The following is a 25406-nucleotide window of genomic DNA, read 5'->3' as shown; positions in this document are numbered from 1 at the left end:
CGGAGCGGGATCTGTCGCCGGCTCGGGGCGATGCTGCGGGGCGGGAGCGCGGGGAAGCGCCGGCAGCCCCGCCGCTCCTCCGGTGGCCCGGGGCGCACGGAGCAGCGCTGTCCGCCCGGGGCCGCGGGCAGGTGCGGCGGGAGCGCGGGCAGCGGCCCCTCGGGAAGTTTCCTCAATGCAGCGGGAGAGAGGATGACTGCGCGTGTCGCAGTGTGAGGAATAGGGAAGCAGGAGGCATTCCAGGATTAAAGGTATTAATTTTCTCTTCTCGCCTCCCTGCCCTCAATTTGTGCATGCGAAGCCCATCGTCCGTGCGGGTCGTATCGCATGTACGGCCAGGTCTCTTCAGAACCAGTTAAGGTTAAAACGGGATCGTCTTTTGGCAGTGGTACCCAGTGGAGTCTGAAATGTAGAACAAGTTAAATCTCTGGAGATGCAAGTCAAATATCTTCCTGTGCTTTCTGTGCTTAGCTGGAAGCCCATAATCTGTGAGATTTTTTGAATTTCTGCTGCTGAAACCACACATAATTGTAAGCAAAAGGGAAAAGCAGTTGATGCTGGAATTTGAACGTGCTGCTGAATTCTGTGAAACTGACTTAAGGTCTCAATATTGATCGCTTTTGTGCCTTTCTTATGTATTTTCAGTTTGAGTACCGAAATTAGACGTTATTCCTTCTTAAACCCCCTCTAAACCAACCAAACACACACATCCCACCCAACGCTAGTTCAGTATACTTCTCTGTCTAAATCCCTCGTTAATTAACCAGAGTGTTAGTACCTATCTAAATAATATTCAGAGAAATCCTGCTGGTTCTTTTCACACATGAATGGTTAGAAGTACTTTTTCTCTGTGGGAATTGGTTGTCCCCCAGATACTGCCGAGTATCTCGAAATATACAGTGACTTGGCATCTGTAGAAGCTTTTACCCTTGTTTTAAGTGCTGCGATGGGGGTTTTAGTAGAAATAAGACATGTTATTGTTTGAACTAATGGTAGTTCAAACAAACAAAAAAAAAATAGAGAAGCAGGTATTATGCCATGGGTTTTCGTGTGTGGAGAGTAAATATAATGTCTGTGATAACATATGGAGCTATTATCTCTGAAGCAAGATTCTCTGGAGAAAAATGTTACAAAGCTTCAAAAAACTACATGAGCTATTTATTACAGAATATGTGACTTATTTTATTATGACAAAGTATCTTTTTACCTGCAGATATTCACCATATTGTGCAAGAAAGTTTAGAAGAATAGTTGTCAGGTTTTTAATTTTTTTTTTCTTTAGAAAAATGCCCCTATTATAGATTTCTGATGGTTTGGATACATTCCACATATTTCCAAAGGGATCTATCCAGCACTTTGGGAGTGTTAGAAGAGGCCAGGAGATCAAGGCTGTCAGCAGTTATTAGGTAATTATTCCAGTAATCTAACACTCATTTTAGTAATCTGAAGCTCAGGTTTGCAATCAAAATAAAATTTGTTCCCATGTTCTTCCAAAGCTGATAGTGGTAAATTGGCAGCATAGATTTAGTTGTGGACAGTTCTGAAGAACTGGGAGATTAATTGATCAAGAAGCAGTTAGACACAAAGCCATCTTGCAGTTTTTTGTACAGTTAGGATTTTTCACTAGGATGTTTTAATGCTGTATGTTGGTTATGAAGGCCATAAATAGAATTTTGAAGGTGAAATGTGGCACTCTGATGCTGACTGCTGAATGTGCTCACTCTGAATTGTCAACCTCAAGAATGACTGAAGTATGATTTCTTGATTTTGAATCTCCATCTGTGGATCTTTATTATGAATTTTAAAAGTCTCTGTGGGATGCATATGGCAAATTTCTTGAACAACCACATTTTCTAATGTTCCGTGCTTTTTCCCCATTTTTTATCTTGCCTATATTTTAATGTTTAAGGAGTTTTGATGTTTAAGGAGTATTTTTGCATTTGCTAGCTACTTGCAGATGTCTCATACTAATTGAGAACACATTAATCTAAGTATGTAAATCCTGAGGAAACAAGAAATTGAAATGAAACCTTAATGTCTGAAATAGGGAAATGGATAACATCTTCCAAGCCACCCTGCATCTATTTTTGCAAAGCTCCTTTTTAAAAAATGCACACAGAAGCATGTTGCAAGATAATTTTTTGATATGAGTTGCTAATGTTTTTTAAATTTTGCGCTACAATTTTATCAGTGTAAAGATATCTTGTAGAAACCAGCAATGTTAATTTCTCACTCCTATATGTTTCCACAAATCTTCAGAGAATTCCAAGTGTTATTACTGGCTTGAAGTGTTGTGGCTTTTGGGGCAATCCTAAATCATGAAGACATTGAATTTTTGTGATAGGCCTTGTATCAGTCCCTGACAAAAAAGATGAATGCTTGCCAGTCTTTTTCTTTTTGATGAGGTATTTCCATCATCCATAGTTGACACAGTGACTCTACAATGATCGGAGTGGGAAAGGAATAGTTTGGATTTGCCTAAAAGAGGGAGTTCATTTTATTTGGAAAGGTGCATACAAACTGTCAAAGCTAAGAAATCTCACTGTAAGTACCAGAGCATTCATACTGGAGCATAGTAGCTGGATTTTGTTTTTCCTTTGTGAACTTCAGAACACTTAGCCCTCGATTAATTTTTATTTTCTGCATACCTAGAAGTTAATTGGGACCATTTGAATCCTACTGATGGAATTCAAATGGCCCTTATTAAGCACGAGGAGCTCTTTAAGCTCTTTAGAGCTCCATTAATGCTTACCTAAAGTCCTGCCAGAATGATACTTTGCAACTACTCCTCTTGCAGACATTATGAGCTTCCTGGAGAGTTTACCAGAACCAATGAACCTTTTAAACATTAATATTTAAAATACTAATGTATTTTTAAATTTAGAATGGAATTTGTTGATGTCTACTACTGCAAAAGAATAATTTGAAATTGTATGGATATATGAGAAAAAAGGTGACATTCTGAAGGAGTCAGACGCCTTGGAACCTGGTGGGCATTAGAGCAAATGTTCCTTTTCCAGGGTTGCAACCTCTTGGTGCCAGAATCTTTCACACCAGGAGATTCCATAGTGCCCCAGTCTACTCAATCCTCTTGTTCATGGCAGTGAAGGCAGGAACCTACAGGTTCTGTAAGGGGTTAAATAATAGATTTTGCTAAGAGCATTTCCCAGTTTTCCTCCTTGCCTTCTCTCTGAAGTGTTCATACAACTGTACAGTATAGTTTCACAATTCTACCACATTAAATTATACTCATTTACCAACACTTTTGCTCTGCCTTGAATTTCATTTGCCAGAAAACAAGCTCTAACATTAGAATAAATTTTTGGCTTTGTGTTTTGAAAGGTTAAGTGAAGCAGACATAATGGTTCTTTCTTTCAGTATCAGTTTTAATCAGAATACAGGATCTCCAAAATGAAGACCACTGTATACATTTGTACTATTTGTTTTCCCAGTGTTAAAAATTAAAGTTCAGATAATTGAAAATGTTAAAATATAGATCCACGTTGTTTCAAAGGCAATATTAAAAAATATAATCACATGGGGTTTTTATGAACATTAATTTCTGGGGACAGAGGAATAGTACTGCTTTACAGAGAGCCCAAATTAACAATAATGAAAGACAGACAAAAGAAAACATTCTGATTTAGGGATCACTCTTCACTTTCTGGAGTGGAGGGAGTGCCATGCCACTTCCCAGTTATGCTTGTATTTGGTTTTGGAAGGATTCCAGATTGAAGTTTAATATGCACCACTGTCCAAATGCACCTTAGATGGCTACATTACTGTTAATTGATAGAAAAACTGACTGCCTAAAAGGATGGAAGTGCTTTGCACTGCAGTTCAGGAGCGCTTTGTGGCCAGCAGTAGTAACAGAGTACTAACAGTCACTCTTCAGAATAAAGACATGAAGACTAAATCCACTTTTCATATATAATAAATGCTGCAGAAAGAGTTGAGTAGGGTGTGAGTTTCACAGTTAGACTCAGCAATGTGTTGACATGTTTATTTCCATCCTTGCTTAGTAGCAAAATGCTAAATATATTCTTCTTTGGTTACATTAAAGTATGTTTCCTTTCAACCTTGTCCTTGGGTTGACATGTGTTTGTTTTATTTTTAGCACTTGAAAACCAACACAGTTATATCCCTATAGGGTGCAGTGGAAGCACTGGAGTATAGCATGAGAAAATGAAATGAGATGCTTAATACTGAATTGTTGCAGGTGAAGAGGCAAAGATCTTAATACTGATTACGACCACAAGAAAACAAGTGGACTGACGGGACAGAATATTTTGTGATTTGTTGGGGAAATCACTCTTATCTGCTTGCTCAGAGTGAACTTCTCTTGAAAAATATAGCATAGGGCTACGTGATAGAAGACTGTGCTTTCTATGCTTTTGTGGGTGGTTGTCAAGTGTTTAGTGTTCATTGAACATGAAATTTCTCTGAATTTGTAATAGTGTTTTATCCTTCCAAGCTTATCTTGGTGTTGTGGAAGGTGGGAGAAACATGCAAAAACATTTCATGTGAATTATTGGCGAAAGAAATCTCAAAGATGTCCAATTTACTCACCCAGAAAAAACTACCCTTTGAATTAAATTTTATTTCATGGAGCTTTTTAGAGGGATATAATATTATCCTAACTTTTTATGTCAACTTGAAACCTTTGAAAGACTATAAATTACTAGTGAGCGTTAACAATTAGGCATTAATTTGAATAAAAAGATTTTTTTTTTTTCTAAAAATGAGCAAGAATGATCTGAGAACATGAGTTTGGTACATTTTGTGCCACTTAAAAAATGGGAGCATTTACTGAAAATAATGTTTCTGAGTATGGAAAGGAGCTATCCAGTGAATAAAATAAAGGATGGATATACAGGAATCAGTGCTGTTTCAAGCCAAACTTGTTTCAAATTCACAGAGTTGGGAGTCTTGTAGGATATCATACTGGTTTTGGCTGGGGAAATGTTAATTTTCTTCACAGTACAGTTTGGGGCTACATTTTACATTTGTGCTGAAAATTGTGTCGATAAGAGATGTTTTTGTTATTACTGAGCAGGGCTGACATTGAGCCAAGGCCTTTTCTGCTTCTTGGACTGCCATGCTGGCAAGGAGGCTGGGGATGCCTGGGAAATTGAGAGGGGGCACCGCTGGGACAGCAGATCCCAGCCCACCAAAGGAGTACCCCAGAGCATATGACAGTCATGCTTGGCAAATAAAGAGGGGTGAAGAAGGAGGAAAGGGGGGATGTTTGGAGTGATGTCTTTTGTTGTCCCAAAGAACTGTTACTCGTGATGAAGCCGTGGTTTCCTGGGGATGGTTCAATGCCTGCCTGCCCATGGGAAGTGGTTCATGAATTCCTTGTTTACTTTTCCTGTGCATGCAGCTCTTGCTTTCCCTATAAACCTGTCTTTATCTCAACCCATGACTTTTCTTACTTTGATTCTGATTCTCTCACCCATGCTGGGAGATTGAGGTGGTGGGGAAGGGAGTAAGTGGCAGTGTGATGCTTAGTTGGCAACTCAGCTTAGACAGTGACAGATATTGACCCAGAGCAGCATCCACAAATGCAGAATAGAAGACAAGTAAGGGAACAATACAGAGTTAGATTTGAAAGTCTGGACACCAGTTGAGAAATTATGCAGTTAATGACCCCGAGCAGTCAATTAAAAAAGCCTATATATTACTTTGCTCCGTTGCCTCTAGGTATGAAGAGAAAATGAAAGGACATTGTGGCCTTTTTGCCAAAAGCAACACTCAGGAACACAAGCACATACAGGAAGCAAGTCTTTGATATTTTATGAGAAAATGAAATAAAATTTATTTAGAAATGAAAATAAAAAAAATCTGTTCTTGTGAATGTGTGTTTGGGAAGGTCTGACACAGTCAACACACCATTTAGTTTCATTGATAAACAGAAAGTCTCAGTCATGGGATATGTATGCATAATACAGTTCCAGTTGTTTGAGGATAATGGAGTAATGGTACAGTTGAAACTGAGTTTCTGCAACAGCTGGTTGTAAGACACCTGGAACCAAGGGAGTATGAGGAGCCATGGGGAAAAGTTATCTGTGGGAAGAGACTTCAGAGTGATGTCCAGATTTCACTCCCTGTTCTATTCTTCCACATGGAATTACGTCTCAGTTGGCTGCACTAAGTTTTGTCCTATAATTTCCTATTGTTTTGGAGTTCTTGAAGTAATTTCTTCAGTTTTGGGAGATGTACCTGGCCAGTCATGACTGAAGTAGAGGCCTTAATCCTTCTCTGGGATGGTCAAGCAAGAGACGTTCTCTGTTGTTCTGAGAGAGCTTCTGCTCCTATCATTTGCAAATTAAGAGGGTAGAAGTAAGGGGAAATGTCTTTTACGTACACTGTAGCCTTTGCACATTCTGCTCTGCAGCTGCATTCTACCTGCATTTGATTTCTAAAGGCTGGCATTTGGGCTAGTAGGACTACCAACAGTTTATGTGAATATATCCCTTCCTATCTCACTAGAATCTATCCATAATACTTCATCTGATGCCTTGAGAGGCTTCCTAGAACAGAGGCTAGACAGTGTTAAAGGAATAAAGTAGGAATTTTTAAAAAAAGCCTTCAAAGGACACACCTTGGGCAGTACAAGAGCCTGGCCAAGGCTATACCCAAGAGGGACAACAGATCACACATTTTCACACTTTTATAAGTGTGAAAATTTACATATTGGGGTTAATTGTCCAATTATAGCTTCAGGTTATGAAGTCTCATCCTCCCAGATTGCTCTCCTCAGTTCCCTGTTGTTTATACTTTTTGGGCAGGAAAAGGATTGTTTTATTTAACTAAACTGTGAGAAGAACTTGCTGACACTTTATATGAAGTTCAGAGTTATATACTAATGCAGCACAGAATCTGGATAATATGAAAGCTATAACTTAAGGCATCACATTCTTGTAGGATAGGTATGGCACTAGTGCAGTCAGTCTTGTCTGGCACATCCGATGGGCCTGACTCCTATAAAACTAATGCAAAACAATGGAGTGCACTTGGTATCTCCAGCTTTTTCTCATGGTTGTTCTTTTTTGGTGGCTGTTTTTTTTTTTTTTTTTTTTTTTTTTTTCCTGTGGGGGAAGAGTAATCCATTTGAACAAAGGAACATTCCAAACCTTTTATTGTCAGATATCCTTTGTGGTCCACTGTCCATTAAAGCGTACTGAGCTGTCAAATTAGAGTAATCTTTTCTTAATGTAAAAGAATAATATGACAAAGAAAAGCCATCTTTTGAAATGATGTCAGAAAACAATTTCTTATTGGTATAAATTGACATTGTAAAAGAAAACAACCTCATTTGAAGAATATGAATTGTTTCAGAATACTATAGAAACAGCCATTCCAGTAAAGGGTTTCCCTTTTCTCTTTCCTTTACTCCACTTAATATTTTATTTGGTTTAAAAATTGATCTATAAGGTTGTAATGCTGGCTTCACTGAAACCAGGTAGGTTTGATTTCAAAGCTCAGATCTCATTGGTCCAAGCCTGGAAGAGAATGAGAATCTTTTTTCTTATTGCAAATTATTAACTTCTTTTGCTTCTATACTAGTGTCTTGTGTTATTGTGATCTTGACCTCTTAATTCTACGTTTGGAGAAACCATTGTCCTGGTTACAGTAGCTCATATCCCTGTTATATCTCTTTCCAGTCACTGAGTCATTTTCTGTTTTTAGATTGTACTTCTTTTTAGCTTATTGTTATGACTAAATCCTACTGACTTTCTTCCCACAACTCTTGTCACTAAGTAAAGTGGGAAATAATGCATTCTTTTCTTACAGCATATATCGTGCCTTTGTCTTGCCACCCAGAACATAGGGAGAAAATACCTAGAAAGGGTTAAGAAAGAGATCTAAAAAGTGCTAGAGATAGGCTAAATGGGAAGGAGCTGCTGCTGCAGCCAGTCTTTCCCTGGTGTATTACTGCCTGAAACTGTATCAGCTGTCAATTATTGATAGAAAAACCTGTTTCCGGAGAGCTGACTCCTCAGATAGTTTCAGCACTGCAATACTAACGGTAAGTGATTTCATTTTGCTACTTCTACTGCAGAATTATTTTAAATCTGTTTCTGTATCAGTGGGAGGTCTTGGTATGACTGGGTATTCTGCAGTATGTAATCTTGTCAGCAAAATCCATGATAAATAAATGTTTTGCCCTATCAGTAATTGTATGCAGAAGAATTTGGTATATCACTCTGCCACATGCTGCTGTAAAGGTTTGGTTTGTTTGTGGTTTTTTTTTTTTCACTATGACTCTACTGCAGACTATGTTAATTGAAATCCATTGGCTTCCGTTTGAATGCTCATGCATTCTGTCCACCACATATATTTTGCAATGAGTTCTTTTTCCAGAAGAAAAAGAACTGTTCCTTTTCTATATTTTTTATGCTTTTTCTCATCCATCCTTGAGCTTGCAGTTTATCTTTCCTTATAACAGAGAACTAGATTCAGGAGCATCTACTGAATGCAGTAAATTGTGAGCCCCTATTTGGACAAAATGTACTTGTGGAGAGCAGCATGAAGCATTTTCTGTGGCAGTGTATCTGTATATCACCTGCACAGTAGTCCCTGTTTCTAAACATGTGAATCCTGCATGAGCTGTGGAATATGAAGTCCTACCTCTAGACAGCCAAGCAATTCTGAAAGTGATACTTAAAGCTTGTAATCTTTGCCAAGAAAGAGAGAAATTTGGAGGCAAGTCAGTGAGTTTGAGCTGTAATTTCTACTGTGAGGAAAGTTTGATTTAAGTGGACTCTAGTTTTGACGTGGATGAGACCAGAGTCTTAATTATAATTCTGAATTTTGTCTTCAGCAGGTCTGTCCTGGAACTGAAACATCATGATATAAAGTCACAAAAGTCAATAGAAATATATCTATACTTACTTCACTAGGTTACAGAGAAAATCCTGTATGCTTGATCTCATTTACATTATAGACTTGAGAAAAATTTTGTAATTTTTGTATGTATCTTCAGAATGATGGGACTAGGAAATTTCCTGAAGAAAGCTTTTTATTCCTTTGAGCAATCAAAGGAGCCAAAAAAATTTGGAAGAAGTTTCGTATTTGTGAAGTAATATTCAGAGTCCTGCATCAATGGCCAACTATGAATGCCAGTTTATTATCCTTTTTTTCTTATTTGGTATGTCAGTTGTAATCGTCTCCATTCTCATTTGTATTGACACTTTGCATGAAATGTTTTCTGAAAGATTTATTGTTTTAGTTATTAGGTGTATTGTACCTTTTCCATACCTCTGGATTTAAAAATGCCTTCGAGTCAGTTTGGTGCGTCTCCTTTTTCCTTACCTGTGGTTATAAGGCAAATATGCTACTCTCTGGCTACTTACATTCTTCTATAGTGTGAAGGGTATGATATGTCTGAGAGAGTCAGAAGTGCAAAAGAATAAACTTCATCACTTTCTGCCTAGGATAATATGATAAAAATAAAAAAAGTATGTGGCTCAGTTCCCAATCATGTTTTGTTTTGGCTGGCAGTGATGTATGTTGCTATAACATAATAAGAAATTAATGTATTTGTTTCTTTTGAATGTTTGAAAAGCAGTTAACTTTGCAGCCAGCATGCATTTGACTATATAAGTTTATGCATTTCTTTTTAGTTATGAATGCACCTTGAAGAAATATAAGATTAAAGCAATGCAAAATAAAATTGAGCCTTGCTAAATGAATGGAATATCTCACTGCTCCAGCCTCTAGTTGAGGACTTTTATTTTAGAATACTTTTCAATTGTAGCTCTTAGCTCTTAATCCTAACCAACACATTTTTTAAATTAAAAAAAAAAAAGAAAAAAAAGGAAGAAAAAAAGTAATACACACATGCCAGAACCTCTTACTTTTAAGTGTAGCTTTTTGGGACTTGACCAAGATGGATGAGGACAGGACTAACTGTGATATTGTTCCACACTTGGAACATGGCTTCTGCTGTGATTACAGCAATGGAGGCAATAGTCATGCTTAGGGCAGTTTTCTGCTCAGGTTTTGGAACTATTTTAAACTACTTTAAAAAGCTCTGGTGCTATTGTCAGTATGGGCTCTGCAGCTCAGAGATGGTGCATGATTACTCAATAAATAAACTACTGAATACTACAGGGTTACCTCAGTAATGCTGTACTTATTCAGAAAGTACATTATCCTGATCCTATGAGTTCCAGCAAATCTCAGGAAATTACTTTTTCTAGGCTATTCTCATGTTTTAAGTAAAAATTAAAGCTAGTGCATATAAAGTCATGTACACTTCACTTTTCTCTCTTATTTTGGGTGTTCAAAGTATTACATTTGGGATCAATATTTAAGACGTTATTTTTCTAGGCTTTGTGACTACATGCTGTATTTCTCTACAGGTGAGCAGTATTTGTACAAAATATTCCTATAGTAGGATAATGGAGTCTCATCTCACTGCCAGTGAGGATAGTCACTCTATTTAGATCCCCTACAATGGATAAAATAGTGTGACACAGAGGGTTTGGAGCCAATCCAGCCTTTTAAGGGAATTTTTATAAATCAGGTCAATTCATTTAAAAGAAGCTTCTGAGGGCTCACATCCTTTTGAAACTGCTTGATGTTCTCCTGTTTTTATGTGCAAAAATATTTTCAAATCAATGGTATCCCATTGAGCCCCAAGTACTAAGCTGTGGGAAGGAAAGCATGTGTTTGTGAAATATTTTATAGCTGCTGGGGTTTCTGGTTCATTTATCAGCTGTTTACAAACTTACTAGCACTGAGTGTTGGCTGCAGTAGTCTCAGTGGTATTGTAGGCCAGCTGTGAATATTTCTGACTGTCATCTGTACTTTACAGAGTAGAAGTATATGACAGTCATTAAAATGTTAGAGATCTACCAACACTGATACAAACATACAGGTATTGCCAGTGGAGCTGAGCAAATGATTTCATAATTGGAAATGTCAGGATAATGTGATAAAGAACTTGGTGATCATATGAGAGCACCTTTCTTATACTTTCATGGTCAAGAAGCCTTTGAATAAAAGTTTCTTGTGATTGCAAGAAACTTCTTTTGGTGATTTATTCAAGACCTAATTATTGTCTTAACATTTGCACATCCGATGCTGAAACTACAGGCTAATGTCTGCCAATTTAAATTTCAGACTGCTGTGGGAGTGTCACCCTTGTTGTTAAACTAGAAAACAATGTTATGTGGCAGCATGTGAATTAGGATGATGTAATCTTCAATCAGAGTCGTCGTGGGCTGTGTGTGAGGATTGCAGCCCATGTCTAGTGATGTTGAAATGAATCTATGAATCGCAGGCTTGTAAAATATGAGATGAAATGATGCAGACCAACACAGGGCTGAAGTGTGGCTCTTGTGACACACAGAACTCTGTAGAAATTAATTTAACCATATTTGTGTTCTTGTCTTCCTGAGCTTGAGGTTGTTTTCACACTAAGCCAATGCTGCCAGCTTGATGCAAGGGAGGGAGAATTTGATGTGTGAGGAGGAATGGTCTAAAGATATCTTTTTCTCTTTTTTTTCCTTCCCCAAGATCCTTAGCAAATCTCTCCCCAAGGTCTATTTATAATATAATGAATCACTGCAAACATATCAGCCTCATTAAAGGATCAGTGCTTTTTATGCTAAGACAGCTCTGCTGATATATGTGAAATGTTAAATTGTCCTATCTTGTAGATCCCTAAGGCCTCTAGCTTTTACTTGAGAACTAAATCTTTTGAGAAGTGAATGATAGAAAAAGAAAGGAGTAGTATAACTCCAGCAGTGATTAGTGTGTGGTGTACACCATTTGAAGCACTGTATGGTAGCTGTTGGTGTGTGTTGACGTGCCATAATGAAGAGCATGGATGGCACACTGCGAAGTCAAAAGAAGAGCAGAGATGCTCCCACAGGTGCCACAACTCAAATTCCTCTTCTAACTCTCTCTTGTTTACCTTTCCCCCTACCAAACCCACAGTGTTAATGTCAAACCTCAATATTACTATGACACAGGATCATTATGGAACGTTGTCATCTCTGTTTCATCCACTCGAGGCCGTGACTGTCTCACCACAGAGTGTCGGCCTTTAGTGTGTGTGAGTCCATCAGTCAGTGTGGCTCCTGGCCTTGGCCCTCAACACAAACCAAACAAATGTCCTTGTGCTGTTTGGTTCAGGGGAATGCTTCATTTGAGGTGCCAGGGCTCCAGCCCTCCTGTGGCCATGGGTGTCCGGCCACTCAGCTGTGGCTTGCACAGCTGATGTGGCTGAGGCTCTAATGGTGTGTGCATTTCTAGGCTGGAAATGCCTACAGCACACCAATGCTGTTTAAAATGAAGGTGGAATTGTTGTATATAATATATTTATATAAAACCATTTCATATATATAGATATATATGAAATATTAAAAAATGGTTGTATATAATGGTTCTATAATAAATAGAGCTTGGCTTCCATTCAGCAGTGTTCAGTGGAACTCACTGTGATCAGGGGGTAGGAATACTTTATGTTCCAGAGTTAGTGAAATGTCCTGCTGTCAGATTTGTGCTGTTATTGACACAGTGAAGTGGTGAATGGTAATATAAGATCTATGCATTGTCTCTGCTTTTTGCTGGCAGAGAGTAGAACATGAAAGCTGATTTTTTTTTAGCAGCAAGTGACAGAGATACATATTTTCTGAAATTTAGATTTTACTGTATAGAAGCATTGCTACACTTGCTTGTTTGAGCTATTTTATCAATATTTTTCCTTGCCATTATGAATGCTAAATGATGTTTAAGTTCGCAGCATTTTATTTTTGAATTATTGATTTTTAAGTCATACAGGTTCTTTTCTCTTGCTTTGTCAATTAATATATTTTCAGTGTTTTACTGAACAAGTAAAAGATTCAAACCTTGACCTTTCTGTACTTTTCTAATTTGGTCTCACTTTCTTTGATGGTCCTTTTTCAATATACAAACCATTACTATGAAACTCTATAGTACTCGATTTGCTAACAGTCTGAAATATGTTATCACATTAGAAAGGGCTTTTGAAGGGTGAGAATGAGCTAACAGATAGTCACATTGTGTGCTCTGCTATGAAGGTCACTTTGGAGGTCGTTTTTTAAACAGAAAATCAATCTTCAGATTTGAAAGATTTGACATTGATTTAAATTTGGCCAGTGTTTTGAAGTTTCATTTTGGAAAATGGATGAATGAAAAGAGAAGCAATATTAGTTCAAGACAGCACTGAAATTTAAAAAATGGCTTCTATGCCCAGTTGTGATCTCTGTATTTTGTGAGTAGGAAGTGATTAATGCCTGTGAAACTTTAATGTGAATCTTCCACCATTTTAACAGCTTCTAATCCATTTCCTGTTTTCTGAATCAGACACTCTGTACTTATCATTTCATAGATGTTTTGTGATATTAAACAATAAAAAATTCAATCCAAAGCTGTGAAGTGCAAAGTCAGGAGAGGACCAAAGTAAAATCTGTGAACTAACATTGCAAAGCTCCCAGGGCTCTGTGCCACTGCGTGTTGCTGAGCCTTGGAGCTGGCACTGGAGGGTCTTTCCTGGCTGGACTCCAGCCATTTAAAATAGTGCACTGTAGCTTGGCTTGGTCATTTGGTATGGTGGCTTAGGGAAATGGAAATGCTGGCCATTCAGATAAACTAGTTCAGATAGTTGTTTTACAGAACTGCATGATTCAAAACAACAAGTTGTGTAAATCATGATGTTTGGATTCCTTTGTAGCTTGTACCTGTCCATTTAGCAAATCAAACCCCTGAGAACTCTGCATATTCTCTTCATCTGAAAGAACTGCCGAATAAATGTCTCATCTCTTTGGTGGTGGGAATGAGGAATGTTGAAATTAATAGACTTCATTTGACTTCAGAATATTTTGAACCAAGCCCTAATTGCACGCAATTTTAAGCCAGCTGACAGATAGCCTTTTAAAAACAAGTTTGTCACTTTGACTTATCAAGCCTCAAAATGAAGACATATCAAGCCTCTATATTTTGCATATAGAATTTCTCTGTAAGAGTGAACACTTGCCACCAAACTGTTCTTTGAACATGTAGCAATAAAACTGGTCACTATGCTTGTTTGTAGCAGGAGCACTTCAACATACATTTTATAAGGCCATATATTAAAAAATCATAAAAGGGTAGGAGGCTTTTAGTTCTACAGTTTCATTGCTGAAATTGTTATTATCTTGCTGAGCAGGATCCTGAAAAAGGCATTTTTCTCTATTAATCTCATTGTGAATCTGTATTTTATATCTTAATTCCAAATCAAAAGTAGATTATAGGTTTGCATAACTGTAATAAATAGCACACCCCTCACTATGGTGTGTCCAGACTTCTACACTCTAAGATCTAAGGGTAATTGACTTAAATGTTAGATTGAAAAAAATCAGAACTCAGATGTTTGCTAGGTCAAATCTCTGAAGGCTACGTTCACATCTTTCTTTTACCTGTTTCTGTAAAATATTTGTTAATTTGATTTTCCAGCTAAGTGAAGAGTGGGGATTGCAGCACTATGATGTTGTCTGTGGTCACCTGCCCAGTTCTGTAACTGTATCTCCAGTGTGTCTCCATTTCACTGTGAAAGCTCCTTATGTCAGGAGCTTTGTGGGTTTCCTTCCAGCTCCTCTGCATTTCCAGACACTTGTGACAGCACTGAGTAAATTGCACTAATGGGCTCAGAGGAAAGCAGTCTGCTTGTTTGAAAATCTGTTCTAAAATATTCCAGCTCACTGTTGATGAGTGAGTACTTATCTGTACCCAAAGAATTCAGGAAATTACCCTGACAATCCATTTTTGTAGCCTTTCACTCAGGTATGTAGGATGTTAGCTGTCTTTGAGAGGTCTTGCCATATGTACCATGGCTTAAGATCTGTAGGCTTGTTTTCTGTTCATGTATGTAAAGTTAAACACATGTGTAACCCATGGAGCTTTTCAAAATGGGCACCAGTAGTATCACAATTGCTTAGAAGGAAGGAAGTTCTCATTACAAACAGTACACTGAGTGATGTGTGGAACACAGAGCATTTTGTAGCAGGTGATTCTACCATTCTGAGAGATTAAATATATCAGATGAAATAATTTTAAATGTGCATATGCAATCCAGTATATTTTTCTTAGGGTGCACAGTTGTGGTTTCAAAGTTACTGGTCTGATCCAAACTAGGCTGGAGAACCTCAATTATTTGAGTTGTTTGGAATAGATTCTCAAATTGCACTACCTTACTTTCAGCTTGAATTCGACTCTTCTTGCTCTTTTTTGATCTGATTAATCAAATCTTTTTCTGTGATACTTACTGTTTGGGGGGGAAAAAAAGGGGTGGAGTCTAATGAGATACAATTACTATTTAGAGATTAAAAACTTTCCAGACTGCATCAAGACATGAAGTGAAGGTTTATGAAAGGCAGAGTTCCCTTGTGAGTAGTCTGGAGGAAAAAAACCAAGAAAATTAGAGAGGGATTTGTTAAAAAATATTTGCATATAGTCTAGGCCAGAAAAGTATTTTTCAGGGCAATTTACTAACTTATTAAGATACACTTAATTTGTGTAACAGCATGAAATCCTATTAATTTTTGAGTTTCTAGTTTGTCAAAGAATCATTCTATTGACTATGAAACCAGTTTTTTCCACTGTCCCCTGCTCTTTACCAAGGCCCTGTTCCTTTAAATGGACTTGAGCATCTGGTGTGTTCTCTGTCCATGTGCAACACTTCTCACTCGGGAAAGAGTATCCTGCCTCTCCTGTCCCTGGAGGAAAAAAGATCCTTTTTTCTTTTTTTTTTTCCTTTTTTCTTTTTTGTCTTCTGTGCCTTTCTAGGACAGAAATGTCTCTCCTACTGTCACTCTCACACCTTTGCCAGGCAGCTGTAAAGATAACATCTCATCTTTTTTTTTCTCTGTAGAGCACTTTTAGTCAAAGCGCTTGTTTATATAAGAGTGTGCTAACTTGATGAAGATGCTTTCATTTCTTCTTCACAAGTCTTTCTCCATTTATATGTTAACCATTTTTGTTCAGCTACCCTTGAATCTGTATGGTTGAGCAACAAACCTTCACTAATTTATGTGTATCAGGATTTCAGGAGGGAAATGGCATGTGCAGCAGGAACTGCAATCCTTTTCTGCCAGAATGTGAATTCCAAGATTTCTGACAGCTGACTTGCTCCAAAAGTCCCAGTTTGAAAATAGAATGCTTTCTCCTATGTTATTAAAAGCAATCTCTTGGAAACAGGTCTCTCAGGTAGATTACAAGCAAGATATGCCTCTGCATTATTGTAGCTGAATGTGGGTTATAGGTTATGCTTATTTTATAAGCAAAAACTTGTCCCAGGTACGAAAACTGACTCAGAATTTGGTGTAGTTGTTAGCTGACAATGCTGCTGCTGTTACTGTGCATGATCTGGGTGAGTCCTGCAACCAGCTTTGGCCTGTAAGAGGCAAAGGCTGCCTGCAGAGCAGTCTGTGCTGCACAGCTTTTCCTTCAGCTGTGCTCTGACCTGCGAGTAGGGCTTGGCAATAATAACCAATCAGAAGATGTGAGCTAGAAGAAGATGCCTGGGGAGGACCTGGGTCAGAGAACGAAGTAACTTTGGGATGATTTCTGCTGTATAGAATTAAAAAAGAGGTGTAGGACCTTGTGGCTGCCAGGGCCTCTACACTGCTGATGCTGACTGTCCAAGTGAGCTCTCCTCCTTCCAGCTCCCTCCCCTCAGCAGCAGCCCTTCATGTATTGCTCTGGGAGGTGTCTTCCTGTCTCTCCCAAGTGATCTATTCCTCTGCTTAGAGACTTGGTCATCTAAGGGCAGTTAGAGGAACAGTTGCAGTTTATCTGGGAAGGTTGCAGCTTCCTCAGCAGGGTGGTGCTAGGTTTTCTTGCTGCAGAATTGGAACATCTCATGCTACTGCACTGGGGATGCACAAAGCAGGGAGGTCTAAACAGGGGCAAGTCTACTGCTCCCATGGCTTAGCCTACAATTCACAGCAGTAATTCACTGCTCTGGGTAATGTATCCCCCCAGATGACATGCAGTGTCTCTTGACATGTCACGTCATGACTCTTGATCTGTCACTTGGCATGGTGGGAAAACATGCTGAGACTGTCCCATTTCACTGGACCTTATTTGCCCTTTGGAAAGGAACAAAGGAAGAACTGGATCCTATGTAAAATATTTTGGAAGACTAAAGGTTTAGAACTGCTGGTGCTTTGGTATTCAGTGAAATGCTTGGTTGAAGATGGACTACTGGAGAGAAGTCAAGGAGTTGTAAAACTATTTTTAATTATTACATACAAACTTAGGTCAGAATACGAATTTTTATTGGTATGGAATGGTGCTTTTGAAAAGTTAAAATGCTAAAGTAAGTTTGAGTGCAGAGTACAGGCCCATTACTTTGTTTTCCATATGGCTGAACTACTAATTGTCCTTAGAATACTCTAAAGGTGGCCATACATCCTTACCATCAACTCATGTATGTGTGCTTAAAACTTGACTGGTCACAGACCTTGAGTGTTGGTACATGCTATTTAGACCCTAAAGAGTATTCTTGTGACATGAAAATAATAGTGTCTATCTAAAGAAAAAAAGAAAAGCAGTAATTCAGCAGTGTGGTGCAGTTTGGAATTTTATGGTCCACCTTCAGAACACAGTGTGTTATAGTAACTTTGGGCAGATAATTTTCTGTGATTGTAAGATGAATGAAAGTTCTGTGAGCTGCTCGCTTTTTATTAGCATATCAGAGCTTGTAAATCATGCTGTGTTAGTAAAGGGCTGGTGTTTCTCACAGGTCAATGTTTGTCTTCTTAACATCCTTCCAAATGTATTCAAAGTTTAAAAAAGAAAAAACTGCCATGCATTTTTGTATATTCATAGAAGTCCTTAATTGGCTAACAGACGTACTTCAGTATTATTCCCAGGAACTAAACATGTCTTGTACTCTGGTGGTATTCTTAGCCTGAGAAACAGATAACATGCAATAGCCAGTGAGTCACTGTGCCCAGCACTGCTTTTCCTTCACAGTGGTTTTAAGGAGGACAAATGCTTTGCTTTCCCAACTCTGTGTCTAATTTTAGTATGCCAGTGGGCCCAAGGACTTTCAGGCCACCTTCTCAGATAATGTCATCCAAAACATTCAAACTTCAAAATGGCTGGGTGTTACAGCTGTGCTGTCTGACATTGTATCTGTGTATAAAACATCTCCTGCTCTTTGTGGATAAATACACAGGGGCACTAAATGGACATGAGGGAGATTTGTCTGGTTACAAAGCAGAATTTGACTCCTGGTATATTTGTGACAGTCATAAAAGAACCATAATCTGTTCTTTTTATGCTTTTGCATTACTGGGCTGCTAAGGGTAAATGTCTGCCTGAAAAGGAATTTAGATCTTGGAGCTCAAAATAACTGCTTTTGTATTTTCTTGAAAGGTGATGACTTGTCCAGAACATACATCTCTCTCTCTCCTCTGTTGTGCGTGTACACACACACAGAGAAAAAGAAAAAAATGTGGATTTATAAGTAATGTTTTAGTAATTTCATTAATGCACATCTTGTCTAGTTTTATGACCACATATATTTTGCATCATAAGTCATGGCTGAATTTGACTTTGTTGTAATTTTCTGCTATTTATACTAGAAGAAATCCCTTGTGCTCTCTATAAGCTATTTTAAATAAGTCTCGCAATCACCAAAAGCAGCAATACGAACTGATCTAAAGCTAGTGTGAGGAACTTTAGCTACACATATAACTGCAGAAAAGAAATGAAAGCTTTTAAAGATCAGTAACATGTTATATGTTTTGAAGACTTGTAGATTTGTTTGAGGCAGCCAGCCAAAGACAGCATTTATTTCCTTGCAGACTTTGCCCAAAATCAGTGTGTTTAGTCCGTGTGTAGCAGTGTGTTTAGATGTGATGTATTCCCAAGGTTTTCTTCCCCTAGTATTTTAACCCTTTGTTCTTATGTGCTTAAGCTGGACCTAAAAAACTTCTTAATATGTGTGATTTTTCATGTAGTGCTGGATTCATGAGGGAAAAAAAGAAAAAGGAATTTTGTGTGACTGTAGATGTAAAAAATAGCATTTTATGCAAGTAAATGTCCACTTTAAAAACTGGAAATTTAAATGTCAATCCAAATTCTCTTCAAGTCATATCTGTTGTGTCATGAAGTGGTCATTAAACTGCAGCCACATTACCACATGGTTATTGGATTTAATTGCTTTAAAAAACATATAAAAGTGAAAAAGAGGAAACAGATTGTTACTGTGATTTCAGTTATTTCCCATTTGGTACTGAAAACCTGTCATACAGTGTATTTAAAATATGTTTTAAAATATAAAACTCTAAATTAATTGAGCTTTATGGAGCTAGAAAGTGGCAGTATTGATTGAATTCAGTGTTACCTATTTTCAAGTCCAAAATGTCCCATACCCAAATGAAAATCAGAAAAAGAGATAATGTAATTTCATTTTGAAAATTATCACTGCAAAATGATTTTTCCAGAAAGAAAATAATTGAACTGCAATGAAAAAAGTTTTGTATTTATAATAGCTTGATCAGTCTTCTAAAATAAGCAATTCTTTATACATGCAATTAAAAGTGCTTTCATATTTAGTTTCCTGCTATCTTCTTTTTTTTTTTTTTTTTTTTTTTTTTTTTTTAAGGATTTGTCTATGACTAAGTCTTTCAAATTTTTTTTTTAATACAGGTATCTATCCATTCCAGAACTAATTTTTTCTACACCCAGAGACTGAAATGGCATGACTGGAGTTTTAAGTAATTTGGCTTTGACAGTTTCACCATTTGCTGAGAAGCTGGAACAGAATTTGAACTCTATTTCTGCACTATCCTAGGTTATAATGCCATCCTTTCCTAATGAGGGAGGTATGCTAGTCTTGGATTTTTAATATACCCTATGAATTATTCAGTATGCTTGTACCTATAAATTGTGATGGAGTACTGTTTGTATTTTTAGTTAATTTGTATATGTTATTTGAGATATAAAAATGTTAATAGTTACAACATTATTTTTCAAAGATAACCATGGAACTGCTTCTCTGACTTTGAGTTCAGAACTACCCTATCAGAGCACAATTAAAAGAAAAGTCAGAAAGAAGAAGAAGAATGGAGTCATCACTGCCAATATTGCTGGCACAAAATATGAAATTGGTAGGAAGCTGCATATTTTGTTTTCATCCTAATAGCCTTTGATGTGAGAGAGTTACTGATTAATGGAGGGAATTAATGGACTCTGCATCAACCTGACAGTGAGACATTTCTGAAGGAGTTTCTTTTATAAGAAATCTGGGGTTTTCTTGTAACATTTGATTCATAGCTTTGGATACTGTGTATCTAGTAACCCCCCTCTGTTAGTCATATTAATTCCTGCTTGTTACCTTGAAATGTAAAAAATTAAGTAATCAAGAAGGCTGTGGAAGAGCCTTCTAAATATGTGTTATATATGTGTTTGGAAGTTTACTTAAAGCCTTGAAAGATGAACAGTGTAAATTCAATGTTAAATACTAATTATTATACAGAGGCTTCTCAGAAAAATCTGTTAAGGTTTTGGATTTTCATGTTTAGTGCTAAAATATTTTTTCCTAGAATCAGAGTTACGCATGGCATGTAATCAGTCTTTTTTTAAAAAATTAAAATAATGCATGCATTTACTTTTGCAACACTGTACCTTCTCTATGGAGGCATTTTTGTCCCTATCTGCAGTGACACTTATAGTCATCACTGCTTTAAAAGTAACCTATGGCATAAGCAAAATTAAATCTAACTGCTGTACAAGGGGGTTTGTGCTGGATGATTGGGGAATACCTTGAAGCTCTTTGCAGTTCCCATCAGTGGTTGTGCTGATTCCTGCCTCACTATAAGGTGCTGAGACATTGTAATGGCAGGTTTGCAATAGACTGATGGAAATATTGCAAGATAAATAGCTTGCCATGCTAACATTGTTCTCAGATGAAGGGGTCTATATTGGAAGTATTTAAAATCTTAATTGATTTTTTTAAATGTTGAAAATGAATCTATTTTAGAGATTCAAAATAGTCCCTAAGAGTGTGATTTCTCCACAGTGCGTGTGGTAATACAAGAGATGGGATTTGTGAAAACGCGTGATGAGGATGAAACAGCAAATCTGATCTGGAGTGATTGTGCTGTGCAGCAAGAGAAGATTGCTGAGCTGCAGAACTATCAGGTGCCGTGGTAGTTAAGATTTTTGACATGTTTCCATAAACTGCTTTACTCTGAAATGTTCAGTAATGTCAGTAACTGCTCAGTTCTGTTTGTGTAGAAAAAATCCCCACACAAACCACAGCCAAACAGGCTGCATTAAGGCTGTACCACTGCATAGCTTAAAATCCTCTTCTTTTTTCCAGAGTTATTTGTTCTTACAAACAAGCAAATTAAGGCTGTACCACTGCATAGCTTAAAATCCTATTCTCTTTTCCAGAGTTATTTGTTTTTACCACTTGGAATCTGGTGTATAAATATTTGGGGCTGTTCTTTCATGCTTTTTCCTGCCAGTTGGGTGTTGTGAATGATCAATTTAAAGAAGATACAAAACATCATTTATAAGTTTCTCATAAGCTTTGAAGCAGTAAGTTAAGAAACAGAGCTCTCTCTCCACAGTCCTGTGAATAAATATTTTGGTTTTTGTACCATTATCTTGTGTTTGCATTCTTTGTTTCTAGATAGCTTTGTGAATAAACGTATGATAGTCTCATGTATGAAATTAAATCAATGGGCACTTATATGGATGGAAGAGAATACAACTTGCAGCATCTTTAACATTGTTAAGAATAGGTACTATAGTGCAAGATATTATTTTAAATAATTTAGATGTAGCAGTACTTGTGTTTGCCTGAGCCTGCAGTTGAATGTTTTAAATTACTGTAATTAGGTATGCCAGAGAAATGAAAAAGTTTCAATTAATTTTCCTTTTTTTTTCTACTTCCTCAGAGAATCAACCATTTTCCAGGAATGGGAGAGATATGCAGAAAGGATTTTCTGGCAAGAAACATGACTAAGTAATATTTCTTTTAATATTAAGAAGTTTTCCAGCTGTGGTATTTAATGCAATAATATACAGAACTATTGCTTTTGAGGCTTGTTTATTTTTACTAAGAAACTAGGAGAGGACCAAGAATAATTTTCCAAGTTCTTTAATAACTTTAGCTTTGGTCCTGGATCTGTAGCATTAGAGTGGGCTACTTTATTTCTCCAATTGACTTCAGTGGAGTATTATGTGGGTTCACTTCTCTATCTAAACACTGCAGAATGTGGGTGAGTTTTGAATTATTGTACAATAAACCTAATACATAATACACCCACGTATGTATCCCATAATAGTAGAACAGAATAAAAGAACTGTATGTGGCTGGATAGTGCATCTGGACTATCCTGTGCAATGTGCTGTAGGATAGCCCTGCTTCATCTGGGATGCTGGACCTGAGGACCCACTGAAGTCCCTTCCAACCTGACCAATTCTTTGATAGTACTTGTTTAAAATGATTAATAGCTATATTTTTGTGTATATCAAATTTTAAAAATGTGAAGCATCTTAATGTTTATATAACAAATTAGTCAGTGAGGCTCATTTCTCTAATTACAAATTCTCCTCACTCTAGTGGAATAACTGGGTTCTGAGGAATTATTCTAGCTGAGAATCTGTGAGTAAGACTTGTAAGAAAACAATTCTACATAATGATCTGATAGCCTAGTAAGGAAAGGTTTGAGGGTAAATATATGTCAATATTTTATTCTAATCTAAATTAGTTTGTAAAGCAGTTATTAATAGAGCTAATCATTTGGCCTTCAACATGACTTACACAATTTAACTGCTAACAGAAGAGAATTTGTTTTCATATAAATGTAATTAATGTAGTATCTTCTCTCTCTCTCTCTGTCTCTCTCTCAATTTCTTTCTCTTTTCTGTTCTGTAACTAGAGCACATAACATGTAGAATGTATGTAACTATTATGATGCAAATACTGTGTGCATTGGTGTCGTGTCTCCATGTCCTACATGTGGACTAGAGCTCCCCTGTGTCAGTGGTGCTGCACAAGCACTTTTCTGTGCCCCTCTGAGACTGAAAGAAAAAACAGAGACAGCACATAGAGGCAAACAGCTGTTTGGAGAGGTCTTGGAAACAGCCAGTCAGCTTGGTACACAGTGTATTGCTGCAGTTCTGTGACAGTTTTTAAAACATATGGAAAACGGACAAAAAGCTCTTGTTTTCATGCACTCATTCTTTCAAATACAGCCTGATGATACCTCTTTCAACCTACTGAATTCTGAGTTCAGAACACAGTTTAAAGTTACTCATTGCTGAGATAGCACATACAGATAAGATGGGAATAATTTCTCTTACACCATAACTCTAGCTCAAACATCTGTGTTGTGACTTCACTTAATAGCAGTAGATATAGCAGGGCTTAATCAGTTGGCTTTTTTTCTCAATACTGGCGCTCACAACTCGATACTTAGTATTCATACTTTATAAAAATCAAAGTGATATGCCTTGAGATTGCTGGTGAAATCCTAAGTCACTTGGGATACGTGGTTGAGCAGGCTCTTTCCTGTAGAATGCAGGATTTTGTTTCCTACACCTCTTGTTCTGTCTTAAAATTTGGATGTGTAGAAACACTAATTCTCTTGTCTTGTTTACTGCTGCATGCCATATTTTCTATTCCCATTACTGACTGCTGATTACTATCATTGAGAGATAATGAAACTATATTGAGAATTGGTAGAGAGTGTACTTTTTTTTTGTTTTACTTCCAAGTTTTTTGCTCTACTGAATTCAGTAAAAACAGAGGAGAAGGTGCACTTTTCCCAAGGATGATTGGGAAAGGGCATGGATCCATCTATGCAATATTGTCTTTTCCAGCACCTTTGTTGATTATATTTAAAAGGTTCATTAACTAATCATGGGCCAAGAATCATTCTCATCCATATATATCCACTAACTTTTCATATGTGAAAAGTCAGAGGATTTTGAAATTTAGGCAGTGGAATCTGTGTTATTAGACTGAAGGTTGTGCCTTTAGTGAGCTATGTTTTGTTCCAACACCATTGATTCTTTTGTACAGAAAGCGCTCAGATCAAGAGCACAGTCTGACCACATTTGTGAGCTAAAATAGTACTCAGAAGAACAATAATTTGCTGTTTATTTCTCCTGATAAGCACAGCAAAAGCTAAAGGATAGAGGAGCACAGTGAAAAAGTGGTTACTCATAGTAGTGGACAGCCCATGTGCTGAAAAATAGGGCTATTGTAATGGGATAGGCCTTGATTCCACAGGCTACTTAATGATGTTCCTAAGCCCTTTCTGAATGGGGCCTTGCAGGGAAAGAACAGAGCTGAATTATTTTTTTGAAAGTTTTAGTGAGCCTCAGAACTTATAAACAATGCTGAAGTATTCCACTTCATAATATGAAGTGTTTGTAATGCACCCAGTTCAGTTATGCATTAAAAAGATAAGGCATATGGAACTGATATACTTTCAGTCACGAAATAATATCAATATATTGGAATAGTTTGAAGCTATATTCAATGAGTAGGGTGTGTGTATATTGAAACCCTTGAGTAAGTTAAATGGCAGGTCTCTAGCATGTAACAGGATGCATATGATAAATAATCTGGAGAGGGATTTAAACTAACACAGAAATTGCTTTTTGCCTAAAAATAGGATAATTTCTGCCTAGATAAGGTACTCGGTTGGCAAAGTAATAACATTCGTAAAGACAGAGCAGATGGAGAGTTGTTTAACAATATGAATGAATCAGGAATTCAAATATCTACTTCTGTTTTCAAAAAGTTTTCCTGAATATTTAGTGGCTTTCATTGAAGTAGATTTGTGAGAACAATAGTTACAATGAAGCTGCAGAAGCACTGAACCTCATGCAGTTCTGCTGTAGCTATTGTGGTTTCTGCACAGTGTTTGTTGGGTAGTTGGCTACACAGTTTGGTGACAGTGTATCCATTATACCAGTGGGGCTTGGCTACAGTCCTAGTCCTACACATGTGGCTGAAACAAAGCTCTGTTTTCCCCATTAGTATTTTAGCCACTTAAAGAAAAAGTATCTGCCCAAGAGTATTACATAAGCTCATAGTAGAAAAGAAAATTAGAAATGATATTTCCTCTTTTACACATTAGTTATGCTGATGATATTAGTTTTCAGTACAAAAGGAGAAATATACCTAAATCTATATTTAATTATAAAATATTAAGCTTCACCATAGTGGCATTAAAAAAAAAATCAAAGTTGGGGAACTTCCTGTATCACTTAATTTCTTTTTAAACTTCCAATTCTTTTCTGTTGGTCTGTGGATATTTGTATTTGGATGTGTCCACTCTATGCTACAGAGTAGTTGTGCGTTACCTGAACTAATTTTGTCTGAGGTTCTGTATGAAGGAAATTTCAGGTAC

The 25406-nt window shown here is 37.2% G+C and overlaps 1 protein-coding gene across 5 annotated transcripts in view; it reads left to right on the top strand.

Moving 5' to 3' along the window:
* The window catches only part of TTLL7 (tubulin tyrosine ligase like 7), a 65700-nt gene that overhangs the window by 309 nt on the left and 39985 nt on the right, over window positions 1–25406 (top strand). For 3 of the 5 annotated variants that reach the window (XR_005953902.1, XM_041421365.1, XM_041421368.1), the window contains exons 2-5: window positions 19678–19853; window positions 20007–20138; window positions 21050–21171; window positions 21936–22003. Coding sequence is in view for 4 of the 5 variants with exons in the window: in XM_041421365.1 (XP_041277299.1) it covers window positions 19829–19853; window positions 20007–20138; window positions 21050–21171; window positions 21936–22003 (347 nt within the window). In the remaining variant the exon portion in view is untranslated. Of the gene's footprint in view, window positions 1–234; window positions 252–1316; window positions 1407–19677; window positions 19854–20006; window positions 20139–21049; window positions 21172–21935; window positions 22004–25406 lie in introns of those variants that run through there. The other 2 variants (XM_041421367.1, XM_041421366.1) reach the window with 2 other exon arrangements.

This window comes from Onychostruthus taczanowskii, unplaced genomic scaffold (genome assembly GCF_017590055.1).
Source record: "Onychostruthus taczanowskii isolate IOZ18803 unplaced genomic scaffold, ASM1759005v1 scaffold7, whole genome shotgun sequence".
NCBI lineage: Eukaryota > Metazoa > Chordata > Aves > Passeriformes > Passeridae > Onychostruthus > Onychostruthus taczanowskii.
Note: the sequence above shows the minus strand (reverse complement) of the source record. Positions and strands in the feature narration are given on the sequence as shown.